Raw genomic sequence first — 14,846 nt, forward strand, 5'->3', positions numbered from 1 at the left:
TTCTAGACATTTTGTAGACATCAGATCCTTTTCTTTCCGGTGTATTCTGGTAATAGAGTAGCTTCTTTAGCAGCTGTAGTCTCAGAGACAGTGCTTCTCTGGACCTAGGCCTGGTCTGCAGTAACTCTCACCCACAAGTCCTTCCTGTAGCTCTGCTAAGACTACACTCTCCAACTTACTAGCCAGGGGGCATCACCTTGGTAACCTAATCAATCTGATGAGATAAACCCTATAGTGCCCATACATTGCTATTTGGGATACACAGTGCATAGAAAGATAAGTGCTTTAGAAAAAAATGCAAAATTTGACTTGGTAACATCAAATTAACTCTTAAGCAGTAATTCATTATTTGCAATTGTCCTCTGGGGCACTCCATATGTAGCTGCAGCAGTCTCTTTGTGTGGGCCTCACTCACCTTTTGCTCCCTCTCTTCACCTCCCTTTTCCATAGACTTGCATTGACATATGTTATATGATCCTTCAGTGTGGCTGATCCGTCCAGAACAGGTTTAAAAGGGTTATTCCAAAATTTATATTGATGACCACTTCGGTCTCTTCACAGATTACTAGCTCCATACATTGTATAGCAGCTGTGCTTGGTATAGCAGCACAGCCTCATTCACTTGAATGAGACTGAGCTGCACCTAAACCACATGACTGATGTACTTTTATGTCACCGGCCTAGGAGGAGGCCTAAGCACTCAGGAAGCACCAACAGCTGATTGGTCAGGTCCTGGGGGTCAGAAACCCCAATCTGATATTGATAATCTATCCTGATGATAAGGTCATCAATATCACATTCCCCGAGAACCCCTTTACGATATTTTTGACATTGGCACTTGGGAAATCTATTGAGCGAATGCAATTGTGAGGCCTCTGGTAGAAGAACCATCTAATTAAGGCACAATTGAGTGTTTGAAGCCTACCTGGAGGCACTACCTAGACTATAAGTTGAAAAGCTATTGTATAGTGCATTATGTTATCGAATTTGGAAACCGGGGGGGGCAGGGGGCATGTTGGATGATATGATTGGTCTTTTTATAATAAACTACTATTTGTTGCTTTTAGGACTCAACAAAATGTCTGAAGATCAAAATCTGGAGAAGTTCTTGAAGGATGTGGATGAGATCTGTAAGTGGTTAACTATTATTTGAATTTGCATAATGAGTCTTATGCCTTTGTCTTTAGCTTTTAAATTCATTTTTCTGTATGGAGTCATTAAAAATGTTGGGATCTACTATGGTCAATTTGTGTAGGGTTCTACTTCTTTCTAACTATTGCAAGATGAGTCAAATATTTAAGCCACCATTTACTCCCATAAATACCTATCTAGGCATGGTGATATGTGGTAGTATAGACCAAAGCCAGATGACAACTTAGTTTTTAGCCTTCCTTAATCTATGTGCCATCACCACTATTTTAGATGTTATTTTGCTACAGGCATAACCATAGAACAGTGGCCTTAGTACCAAATCCTCATTTTGAAGGGGTTGCTGTGCTCAGGCAAGATCTGCAATCTCTTCAATGTTTACAGCACTGTGCAGGAGTTTTGTACTCGAGTTGGACCCCACCAATCTAATATCGCTGGCCTGGACTTGAGGATAGGCCATAAATAAAAAAAATCTGGAAATGCCCTTATAGGGGTCATTTGGGACTCAAATATTGATGATTTATCTTCATGATAGATGTTAAGTGAGGGCTGACTACCTGCACTCCTGCCAATTAACTTCTGGAAAGGGATGCAGCTCTTATGCAAGTGCTGCAGCCTCGTCCTTAGGCTGTGATGTTGCATTATTTGGTTACATGGCGCTTGTGCAGCTCATTTAAAAGGGTTGTCTGGGACTAAAGAAAATGAAAATACTTAAATATTACTTTATTATAAATATATTCCCAAATACCTTTCATTAGTTAAAATGGCTTGTTTTGTCTAGGGAGCAATCATCGGGGAAAATAAAATGGCCACTGTCCTATTAGTACAGACAAAACCTGTCCTAATCACACAGCAGGACAAGTTACTTCACAGCACTGAGGAAAAGAGCTCCCTCATCCTCCTCTCTGCTCTGCTTGTCAGGGATTATGATTCTGAATACAGATAAGATCTTCAGCTGAATCTCTGTGGGAATGGCGTTCATGAGGAGACATGAAGTACACTAAGGACGGACAGGACAGACTGTGGTAATGTGGGGCTGTGGTAATGGAGGCTGCATACAAGAGCTGCTGCTCATTACCCACCCACCTCTCTGTACTTCATGGGGGAGATTTATCAAAACTGGTGTCAAGGCAAATTTAATTAGTTGCTCATAACAACAAATCCGATCCAACCTTTCGTTTTTAAGAGCTCCTTTGCAAAAAAATATCTTATTGGTTGTTATGGGCAACTAAACCAGTTTGCCTTTACACCAGTTTTGATAAATACCCCCCCCCCCCCCCAATGTCTCCTCATGAACTCCATTCCCACAGAGATTCAGATGAAGATCTTATCAGCTGTATTCAGGATCATAATTCCTGACAAGTAGAGCAGAGATGAGGATGATGCAGCTCTTTACCTCAGTGCTGTGAAGTAACTTGTCCTCCTGTGTGATTAGGACAGGTTTTGTGTGTACTAATAGGACTGCAGCCATTTTATTTCTCCTAATGATTTCTTCCTAGAAAAAATGAGTCATAATAACTAGTGGAAGGTATTTGGGAATGTATTTATAATAAAGTAATATTTAAGTATTTTAATTTTCTTAATTCCTGGAGAACCCTTTTAAGTGAATGGGATTGAACTGCACAGCCGCTATACAATGTACATTCTGTGCTTGGTATACAATGGAGAGCACTGCACCACCTTCCAATAGCTGATTGGTGGGGTTCCCGGAGTTAGACCACCACAAATCTGATATTGATGACCTATTCTGAATAGAACCCCTTTAATCATGAAATTACAAGATTTTCCTGCCATTGTTAAAATTTTGATTAGGAAGGTAAGTAAAGTAGTATTCCCATTAGACATAAAAGTGGTGTGTCTGTTTTTATAGGCATGTCATGAAAAAGGAATTAAGCAGGCACTTGAGATAAAGCCGGCTCTGGACAAATTCATCAAATGAATAATACGAGTTTTGTGCCATGTCTTATTACTTAGTAATAAGGACCCACAATGTTTGATCGTGTGCATGTAAATGAACTACATTTACATTTCATCGACAAATACTTTCCCTTCGCAGCTGATATTTTGCAAGGTCTAAACTCTGAAGACGCATCTTCTCAAGAAAGGGCGATATTAAGAGCTGATCAAAAACTTGCTCTTTTAGAGAAGAAGGAAGATGATCCAGAGGGAAATAGAACACTTCTTAAAAAATCTGGCAGCTCGCCTCTTCCGCCTGTAAGTTCTATATGCTGTACTTTACACTTAAAGCCCCATTTGCATCTTAGTACTTCCTTTTTTTAATCAGAATAGTCTTTGAGGTGTCAAAGGGGGTGTCACAGAACATAGCTGTAGGAATTAACAGTGGCCTGAGATCACAGACCTGGCCAATGTATGACATATCAAAAGAACATTTTCCCGGATATGAACATCCCTCTTCAACTCCATTTTGAGTTTCTCTGCTTTTAATATCCTTAATGAAAGACAATGCCTTCCTGGACTGGACAGGAATCATGTGACAAAAAGACTCCTGTGGTCCGGAAGAATTTGTCTGTAAATAGAATAATGAATATGATATCTTGACTGTTCTGCTTATAGGCAACATTCAGAACTAATGTCCGGTATTTATAAATCCCTGCATGGACATAGCCATCATGCATCTTGTTGAATCTACCTGTGGCCACCACTAGGGGCTCAGTAATAATTTTGTCTGTAGCATGTACAGTATGTATGGACAGCAGAGAAACAGTAATTCCTATCACACTACCTAACACCCTGCACTGGAACCTATCAGCTACACTATATCACAATCTAACCTACACTGAATATCTCCCACTATCTGTATCATATATATGAACTAGCTAACTAATGTAATTGGATAAGGAATAGGATCCAGATGAAAGCACAGAGCACAGCACTGTCACTGCTCTCTCTCTCAGAACTGCAAAAAAAAAAAAAAAATATGCAGAAAGTGGCTTCTGGGGAGTTTCTTATATAGTAAAGGGGTAGGCAACTTTCCTATTGGTTGCTAGGGATGTTGCTAAGCTCAGACAAAGATATTGTAGCCTTCTCATTGGCCCACAAGCAGGAATCAGGGAGGTTACTGATGAAAAAAAATCTAGAATATTGACGATTACGAATATACAGGTGAAACTCGAAAAATTAGAATATTGTGCAAAGTTCATTTATGTCAGTAATGCAACAAAAGGTGAAGCTGACATATGAGATAAACTCATTACATGCAAAGCGAGATATTTCAAGCCTTTATTTGTTATAATTTGGATGATTATGGCTTACAGCTCATGAAAGACCAAAGTCACAATCTTCAGGTCCCCTTTGCTCAGGGGATATGGATTAATTAGCTGACTAGAGTGTGACACTTTGAGCCTAGAATATTGAACCTTTTCACAATATTCAAATTTTAAGCTGCATTAATGCAATTCCTTTTAAGTTGCATTACTGAAATAAATGGACTTTTTTACGATATTCAAATTTTTCGAGTTTCACCTGTATGTTAAATGCCACCATGTAATAATATGTTGCAATGCAAGTAATAAAGTAGTGAAGGTGATGGTATTATAAGCATGTGTGGGAAACAATTACTTGCTTAAGGTGAACTGATATACGCAGCCACTGCCATGAATACATCTCTGATTACTTTATGAATCATTATCAGAGCTGCATGCAGCGAGGGCGGAGTAGCGCTAGGAGTACAGGAAGAGGTAGGAATCATTGTTTTATGCATTCACAGGATTTGTTTTATGTCTCTTTCTCGGTCCTTTCCTTTTATGCAATCAAGAAATCTGAGATGGGTCAAGGTAAGAACATTTAGCTAAAGGTTTTTCTTTTCTCCCAAATCCTGGATTATCCCTTTAGTGTAAATAGTGACCTCTCAGACTGTTTGCATAGACACATAGCTGGAGTTCACCTGATTAAAAAGCTGTTTTTCTTTTGTTGATCTGAGGCTCCGTTCCTGAGTTATAATACTTTTTGTTTAATATGCAAATTAGTCCTTTAGTGCAATAAGGTCATCACCATTGCTCTTGTTACACCCAAGCTCTACTCATTTCTATGGTCAGCCCCTCCTTGGCTGCTTTGCAACTGTCTGGCTCTATCAATCAAAACAGCCAAGTAGGGGCTGGCCCCCCAAAAAGTGTAGCTTGTGTACAACAAGAGCAATGGTGAAGCCCTAATTGCACCAAAAGCCTAATCTGCATATTAAGAAATAGTATCATAACTCGGGAACAGAGCCTCAGATCAACCAAATAAATATATCATTTTAATCCGATGAACCAATAAACCATGGCTGCACAGGGAGCCACACAGACTGAATCCAGCAGCGGGGGCCAGGTCAGTATTATCACTACTGCGGGTTTAGTCTTGAACACAATTAACAACTGGTCTAGTAATTATATGGTAAAACATATATTGCCTGTTATATGTCAGCTAGTCATACTGTAGATGGCCGATAGGAAAAAAAATCTAATACTATAAAACCTGAGAAGACACTATTCTGCAATGGAAAAATACATGTGATTCATTTTTTCTGCTTATCTGTATGTTTCTTGCTTCCCCTGGCACGGTATGGCAGTACATCTTTTTTTAAGATGCAATGAGCTAGGAAGGTATGCTTCAGATACAAAGTACCTGTCAGCTTTCCTGACATATCAGTTTTAGTAAATAATTGTTGTTACGGTTGCCTCAGGCTGGCTGAGGGTTGGACCGCTTAGATGTCCTTGTCCCCGAATTCTAGAAAGCGCTGTTAGGTTCATTTTAGCAGTCATCCATGCTCCTGTAAGTGTAGATGAAATCCAGAGAGCTCTTGCAAGGTCTAGTGATTAGTGATGCTCTACAAAACGAGTCAAAGCACGAATTGAGGGTAAGAAGCAGAATATCTCTTTACTGATGGCTATCCGCCCGTATTTATGCAGGTCCCCATCTGGTGGACACTCCCCTAGGGGGACCAGATGGAAGACTGTGACACAGGACAGATAAACAACAATTCAGGACACACAGACACAATACATCCCCACAATGCATCCTGGTTTCCTCCTCTCTGCCCCGGAGACAACCAAGGAGTAATTCAATTATCTCTCAGGACAAAGGGAGATCGCCACTATACACGTGGGGACAACAGGACAAAAAACACCATTCAAACATAAAATGTCACAACCATTACAGTAAACATAGACATATAACACATCCCCAGATAGCTCTGGTCTGAGTGCATATTATTAGGTGAATGGCACTCAGACTACACTAATACAGTAGAATTGCCATGGAGCCAAAGTCTTTACTTTCACATAGTCTTTCGTTATCCGAATGGGCTCCATGGCATAGCAATCTGGGGTATCACTGTTCAAATCGGGCAAGTACCAAATGACCCGCAAGTACCAAATGACAATACATTGTTGCAACAAAGTATCAGCCACAGTGTAACTAACAATTGTAAAGCCCTAAAATATACAAATTCGGAAGCACCTCCCCCCAACTCTGCAATGTACCTCTATTATTCCTCCTAGAATGCGTGAAAACATTGATAACTGGGTTTTGCCATTCTCCTTGTCAATATAGACAGTCTTACACTTACAGTACTGAGGCTGACAGCCAAAATAGCTAGGAACATGTGACATTTAAAAAGGGGAATGTTAACATCTAGTTGTCAGTAAATGTATTAATTGACAGGAATCTCCAGAAACCATATAACACACAGTTCTAACACAAAGATGCTCCAGAATTGCTACGTTATGGGGGAATACACATATTTTCAGGAGAGATGACAAGTTGTATTTAAAGGGGTTGTGCAGGATTAAGGCCTCTTTCACACGGGCGTCACGTGTTAGGGCCGGATAGAATGCGGGTGCGTCGCGGGAAAATGCACGATTTTTCTGCGCGAGTGCAAAGTGTTTTAAAACTCACCTCATCCACTTGTTCGTGCTACCCGGCTCGTCTTCTGTCTTCTTCTTTGATGACCTTGGAGGAAAAGGACCTTTGGTGACGTCACTGCTCTCATCACATGGTCCATCACATGATCCACCACCATGGTGATGGATCATGTGACAGACCATGTGATGAGCGCAGTGACATCACCAAAGGTCATTTTCCTCCCAGGTCATCAAATAAGAAGACAGAAGAGAAGCCAGGCAGCGCGAACAAGTAGATGAGGTGAGTTAAATATATTTTTAACCGCTCCATCCGTATTTTACTAAGCATTCTGTATTCAGAATGCTATTATTTTCCCTTATAACCATGTTATAAGGGAAAATAATAATGATCGGGTTCCCATCCCGATCATTTCCTAGCAACTGCATTCGCACTTGCTTGCAGATGCTTGTGATTTTCAGCCCCATTCATTCAATATAGAGCATGTTGCGATTTTCACGCAACGCACAAGTGATGCATGAAAATCACCGCTCATGTGCACAGTCCCATAGAAATGAATGGGTCTGGATTCAGTGCGGGTGCAATGCGTTCACCTCACGCATTGCACCCGCGCGGAAAACTCGCCCGTGTGAAAGAGGCCTTAAAAAAACATGATGGCTCTCTTTCACGTGTCCATGGGTGGTGTCTGGTATTGCAGCTCAGCTTTGTTGAAATGAATGAGGTTGAGCTGCAATGTCACATACGGCCTGTGGACAGGTATGCTACTGTTTTTGGAAGAAAACAGCCATGGTTTTCTAATCTTGATTCAGCCTTTTAAAACATCATACACACAGTATTGCCAGATGCACAGATCCAGGGAAATGACCCCCGAGTCCCTGTGTGATGCTGTATAAGTTCAGAGGCAACCACTTTATTCTTTGAGATTTTGACAGAATCCACGCTAAAAAAATATATATAAAAATATATCCCTGCATATAAGGTATTTTTTTCAGTAGAAATTGATTTATGAAGTTATTATGCAAAGTAGTAACTTCGGCTCAATGGAGCCAATACATTCTAATACTGTACGGCGTGCTCTCTCCATACAGTACTCAAACAAAGTATTATGCGAATCGACTTCAGCTATTTCATCCAAATGCAATTCGCTCATCCCTAATTACAACACATGGATGAGCATGAACAGTAATGTTTGATCGACTATTACATGCCCAGACAAAATGATTTCTTTCATGCTTGTTTTTCTAGATAGCTTCATTGCTCTTTTGGAAAAAGATGCCAGTGAACGAGCTGAGAAAAGAAAGCAGAATAAGGCACTCGCAAATGGTAAGTAGAAAGGAGTCATCCAAATAGATGAAGCTGGCATTTACTTTAGTTAAAGGGATTGTCTCACTTCAGCAATTGGGATTTATTATGTAGAGGATGTTAATACAAGGCACTTACTAATGTATTGTGATTGTCCATATTGCTTCCTTTGCTGTCTGGATTCATTTTTCCATCACACTTATTGTTTCCATGGTTATGGCCACCCATCAGCAGAGGCCGTGCTTGCACACTATAGGAAAAAGCACTGGCCTATGTGTGCTCCCACAGTCCTGGCCACCAGAAAGGCCGGTCCCTTTTCCTATAGTGTGCAAGCACGGGCACTGCTGATGGATTGCAGGGTGGTCGTAACCAAGCAAACAAGGAAACAAGCACTGTATAATGTGATGGAAAAATTAATTCAGCAAGCAAAGGACGCAATATGGACAGTCACAATACATTAGTAAGTGCCTTGTATTAACGTCCTCTACTTAATAAATGCTATTTACTGAAGTGAGGCAATCCCTTTACTGTATGAAAAAAATCTGTTATGGCTCAAACTCCCATCCCGTTTGGAGTTACATATCAGAGGTATACGTGGGGATGCCTATCAACCACCCTGGATCCTGTAGGACAGTCCAGGATTTTAACTATAAGGCCCCTTTCACACGGACGTTGTGGGAAAATGTGCGGGTGCATTGCGGGAACACCCGCGATTTTTCAGCACGAGTGCAAAACATTGTAATGCGTTTTGCACTCGTGTGAGAAAAATTGCGTGTGTTTGGTACCCAAACCCGAACTTCTTCACAGAAGTTCAGGCTTGGGATCGATGTTCTGTAGATTGTATTATTTTCCCTTATAACATGGTTATAAGGGAAAATAATAGCATTCTGAATACAGAATGCATAGTAAAATTGCACTGGAAGGGTTAAAAAAAAATATATATATTTAACTCACCTTAGTCCACTTGCTCGCGTAGCCGGCATCTCCTTCTGTCTTCATCTTAGCTTTTTGTAGCAACAAGGACCTTTGGTGATGTCACAGTCATCACATGATCCATCACCATGGTAAAAGATCATGTGATGGATCATGTGATGACCGGAGTGACGTCATCACAGGTCCTGTTCATGTAATTAATGCTCACCCCAGGTCCTGTTCAGCAAAGGAGACAGAAGGAGATGCCGGCTGCGCGAACAAGTGGATTAAGGTGAGTTAAATATATATATTTTTTTTAACGATACAATTATGAGACGCACAGGAGTGGATGAATCCACAGAAGGAGGTGCTCGCAGTAAAAAGGATTCGCCCCTCCCTTTAAGGAAATTAACAGTGAGATAAAAATATACTGGGCACTCACACTATAAGTAGAACCATGTGATTGAAGCGATAAGCCTAATATTGAATTGATAGATTTATTAACATAACCATACGTTTGATATATATGAATTAAAATATCCCCACAATTGAGCGCTTACAACTACTACATATACTACTTGGCCGACCTAAAAATTTATAGAATAGATACCTAAAATAGTGGATTATTAAACATCAGTGCGACCACAATATAAATTATCCTGCGGCTAAAAACCCTTGATCGCATTTAATAATATAATAACATAAGAGACATAAAATTGTTGCCAGTATTAACTAGATAAAGGATTGGGATCTGCTGTTTGGGACAAAGTTACTGAGTCTCTGAAAGTCCACTTCACAATGAGTGTTTAAAGCGGCGTCCCGCTCTTACTCCCTGTTCGGTGATTACTTTTGCAGTCTTCCACTGCTGAAGTTCCGGTTCACTGTGTCTGCAACAAACTTGCTCCCAGGTTTTGTCTGCCACCGGTCTGTATGGCTCTGGGCACTGAAGAGCCGGTGCCCTCCAAGCCTGTAGTTTCCCTGCTTCCACGCTGGATTCTCTCTGCAGTCACGATACTTGATATTCTCGTGCTGCGATCTTAATTGATCAGCGTTCTTAGTGAGTCAGCGTGCCAGGGCCTCTTTACTTACAGGATACTCCGGTCTTTTGCAGCATCAGCCTGGGATGATTATGATGTATATTCAACACAAGTTCATGTAGGTGGACTGGGGGTCTTGGACCAAACGCGTTTCGGGGCTTGACGTTGCCCCTTCCTCAGTGAAGGCCCTGGCACGCTGACTTACTAAGAACGCTGATCAATTAAGATCGCAGCACGAGAATATCAAGTATCGTGACTGCAGAGAGAATCCAGCGTGGAAGCAGGGAAACTACAGGCTTGGAGGGCACCGGCTCTTCAGTGGTACGGAGCGGTGCCCAGAGCCATACAGACCGGTGGCAGACAAAACCCGGGAGCAAGTTTTTTGCAGACACAGTGAACCGGAACTTCAGCAGTGGAAGACTGCAAAAGTAATCACCGAACAGGGAGTAAGAGCGGGACGCCGCTTTAAACACTCATTGTGAAGTGGACTTTCAGAGACTCAGTAACTTTGTCCCAAACAGCGAATCCCAATCCTTTATCTAGTTAATACTGGCAACAATTTTATGGCTCTTATGTTATTATATTATTAAATGCGATCAAGGGTTTTTAGCCGCAGGATAAGTTATATTGTGGTCGCACTGATGTTTAATAATCCACTATTTTAGGTATCTATTCTATTAATTTTTAGGTCGGCCAAGTAGTATATGTAGTAGTTGTAAGCGCTCAATTGTGGGGATATTTTAATTCATATATATCAAACGTATGGTTGTGTTAATAAATCTATCAATTCAATATTAGGCTTATCGCTTCAATCACATGGTTCTACTTATAGTGTGAGTGCCCAGTATATTTTTATCTCATCTTATAACCATTTTCACGCAACCCCATTCACTTCTATGGGGCCTGCGTTGCGTGGATTATCGCACTGCAACGCACAAAGAGGAGCATGCTGCGATTTTCACGCAACGCATAAGTGATGCGTGAAAATCACAGCTCATGTGAACAGTCCCATAGAAATGAATGGGTCGGTATTCAGTGCGGGTGAAATGCGTTCAACTCACGCATCGCATCCGCGTGGAATACTCGCCCGTGTGAAAGGGGACTAACAGTTGAATACAATGTTGAAGCAGGAGGCCATTAGTTCCCTGCTCTACTATTCATTCTATGATCTTTGAAGGAATATAATCAAAACTTCTGCTCTAAGCTGGAGACAGCACAACATGGGGGATGATGTGCTTTCTTCAGTGTGAGAACCGGACTAGGTGAATAATACTTTCAATAATTTAATAAAACATCACTATTGGGAGGAGGACACTAAGGGGGCTACTCTATCAGAATCAGCATTGATTGGATGTCAGACTGTGCAGGGACTCACCCCCAAAGGCTAACACCCAAATTAAATGTCTGGTAGGCATAATAGAGGAAAGGCGCAACATAAAGTCATAAGAATAGATGCAAATTGTTATTTCGTGGGGAGTGCAAGGAGTTACTAAAGCAGACATGTCAGGAGAGAATTGCATGGCCAGTGTGATTCAGATCATAGACATTTTTTTCTCTATAAAAATGTCTTCAAGTGCTCCTTAACATCAAACCTAAGACAAGGATTTTCAGGTTGTATAATCCCTATTAAAATAATTGAAAAACATATTTCTCAAACTTATCTTTTTTTTTTTTATAATTAATTTTCAAAGTATGTGATGATTAAGAAACCCATCTCTTGCCTGAAAATCTAGATATCACTTTAAGTTGTTAAAAAAAGATCACAGAAGACAAGTCGTTGTGAAAGTTAATTAGATATTACATCCTACTTTAGAAGAGAGACTCCAAGCAAAATGAGAAAAGTTTTCAATGATTGCTATTTGCCTTTGAAGAACAGAGATAATAAATCTAATCACAAACCAAGAGGAGACAACTGGCTTAAAATGTGATAATGTGAGATTTAAATTGGAAAGCAAAAACAAAAAAAGACTCTTGTTACTAAAACTCAAATGAAGTGGGACCTGTGTTCATGGTGTTATGCGGCCCAACTGATACAACCCTAGCACATTAGCTCAGATTTATAATACAGACACACTTTAACCTCCAGTAACTTGTGTTTTTCCTGCTTTGTTGCATTAAAACCTGGAATTAAATACACTTTAATTTAGAATTTACATAATGAACCTGAAAAAATAGGGCAACAAAGTTGCTTAAAAGATAAATAAAAACTGAAAAGTTGTACAGTAAGTGCATATGTTATGTTCCCCCTTTGATATAAAACCCTCAAATTCACATGTTCTGAAAGGCCCCTGAGTTTGTAACACTACCAAGCAACCCTCACCAAACGAAGACCACACTTAAAATACTAATATATTCTTTATTACATTATGTAAAATTGGACAAGCAGTAAATGGACAAAACAAATTACAACTAGAGATGTCGCGAACATAAAATTTTCCATTCGCGAATGCAAATTTCTGCAAATGTTCGCGAACAGGCGAACCGCCATTGACTTCAATAGGCAGGCGAATTTTAAAACCCACAGGGACTCTTTCTAGCCACAGTAGTGATAGAAAAGTTGTTTCAAGGGGACTAACACCTGGACTGTGGCATGCCGGAGGGGGATCCATGGCAAAACTGCCATGGAAAATTACATAGTTGACGCAGAGTTGGATTTTAATCCATAAAGGTCATAAATCACCTAACAATCCATTTTTTTTTTGAACAACGTGGTTTAAAACATCCAGTGTGTGTATACGATCAGGTATGATGTTGTATCGATCAGGTAGTGTAAGGTTTACGCCCGCTTCACAGACATTGGCAGACCAAACTCCCCTTTTAATGCACCGCAAACAACCGCAAACAGTCCATTTGCCCAACCGCAAACTTCACATTTGCACAAGGTTGGATACCAAGCTAGCCATGTCCCATTGATGTCATTGAAGGTTTCTTCCTCCACCCAGCCACGTACAACACCAAGGGTCCCCGCAAGGTGAATTGAATTGATTTTTCGAACAGGGAGATGTTTAAAAAAACGCTGGTTCCCTCCCCTTTGTTTAAATCCACGCCACGGTCACTGCGTCTGCGCCGTGCAATTTACTGTCACACACGATATGAGTGCTATTTTCTGTAGTACTATTCTCATCAGTTTAATCCCTGTTACGTCCCATATCAGGGGGATTGCTTTTTGTGAAAAAAAAATTTAGGCCGGGTACCTTCGACTGCCTTCACAGTGACAGACCAAACTCTGATACACCAAACTGAATTGATTTTAGGAACCGGGAGATGGAAAAAGCAGCTTGGTCGGTCCTCTTACTCCCAAGTTGGGGCACTGCGCGTGCACAGAGCAATGTGCTGTGACACCCTACATGAGTGGTGTCTTAACTAGTACTATTCCTATTAGTTTAATCCCTGTTACGTCCACCTATCCGGGGACGTGTGTCGAATTGATTAATCATTGTCGAATTAACGACATCCTGAAATAATTTTGTTCTGAGCCCTGTACTTGCTTTGTATTGGAATTGATGGGGATTTTTTAAATTGTCTGCATTATTTCTAATAAACTATTAAGAGACTTTATTATGATTTTTTTAATTTTATGTATTAAAAACCCATACAACTTAAAAAAAATAAAAAGATAGAAAATAATGTTTTATCGATGAAAAATCTTCCAGCCGATCGCTTTTAGTCTGATCATAATGAAGCAATGGCCTTATCTGGGGTGTGGCAACATTGCCAACACACTCATAGAGTTGATGATCTCTTCATTGTGATACGCAAGCCCCTTCACCACAACAAGGTACCGATCACGAAGGGGAATTGACACATGTATGTGCCTTTTTTTTTGTTTTGTTTTTGCAGCCACAGTGTAGCACTAGAGGCCAGAAAAAAACTAGGTATTGTTGCAGCCGCTGCTTTAGCAGTGGCTGGAAAAATTGATGTTCTCCAGGCAGAGAGGGGACTAAAACATTGCGGCTTGAACCCTAGTTGGTGGCGGAGAATTCACGAAAGTCCTCCGGTATGCAGACATTAAATACAGCAGCATGGGGACCATTTTGAGGCCAAGGCATGTCATCAGGCCTTTTGTTAGTCAAACGTATCCCCCACTGTCAGTCCCTTCAGGATCCATGCCTCATTCATCTTAATGAAGGTGAGGTAATCAACACTTTTTTGACCGAGGCGACTTCTTTTGTCAGTGACAATGCCTCCTGCTGCACTGAAGGTCCTTTCTGACAGGACACTTGAAGTGGGGCAGGCCAGAAGTTCTATCGCAAACTGGAATAGTTCAGGCCACAGGTCAAGCCTGCACACCCAGTAGTCAAGGGGTTCATCGCTCCTCAGAATGTCGATATCTGCAGTTAAGGTGAGGTAGTCTGCTACCTGTCGGTCGAGTCGTTCTCTAAGGCTGGATCCCGAAGGGCTGTGGCCACTGTGTAGGACTGAAAATGCTCCGCATGTCCTCAATCAACAACACATCTGTAAAGCGCCCTGTCCTTGCCGCTGTGGTCGTGGTAGGAGGAGGATTACTTTCACCTCTGCCTCTGTTGTGCTGTGTAAAGCATATTTTTTAGTTTGGTTTTGAACTGCTGCATCCTTTCAGACTTTTGG

At 40.9% G+C, this 14,846-nt stretch overlaps 1 protein-coding gene across 1 annotated transcript in view; it reads left to right on the forward strand.

The window, feature by feature from the left end:
• TTC12 (tetratricopeptide repeat domain 12) overlaps positions 1-14,846 on the forward strand; it is a 146,549-nt gene that overhangs the window by 17,883 nt on the left and 113,820 nt on the right. The window contains exons 2-5 of the mRNA XM_044278447.1: positions 1,068-1,130; positions 3,206-3,363; positions 4,925-4,943; positions 8,254-8,331. Of these exons, the coding sequence (XP_044134382.1) occupies positions 1,079-1,130; positions 3,206-3,363; positions 4,925-4,943; positions 8,254-8,331 (307 nt within the window). The 5' untranslated portion in view covers positions 1,068-1,078. The remainder of the gene's footprint in view (positions 1-1,067; positions 1,131-3,205; positions 3,364-4,924; positions 4,944-8,253; positions 8,332-14,846) is intronic.

This window comes from Bufo gargarizans, chromosome 2 (assembly GCF_014858855.1).
Source record: "Bufo gargarizans isolate SCDJY-AF-19 chromosome 2, ASM1485885v1, whole genome shotgun sequence".
NCBI classification, from domain to species: Eukaryota; Metazoa; Chordata; class Amphibia; order Anura; family Bufonidae; genus Bufo; species Bufo gargarizans.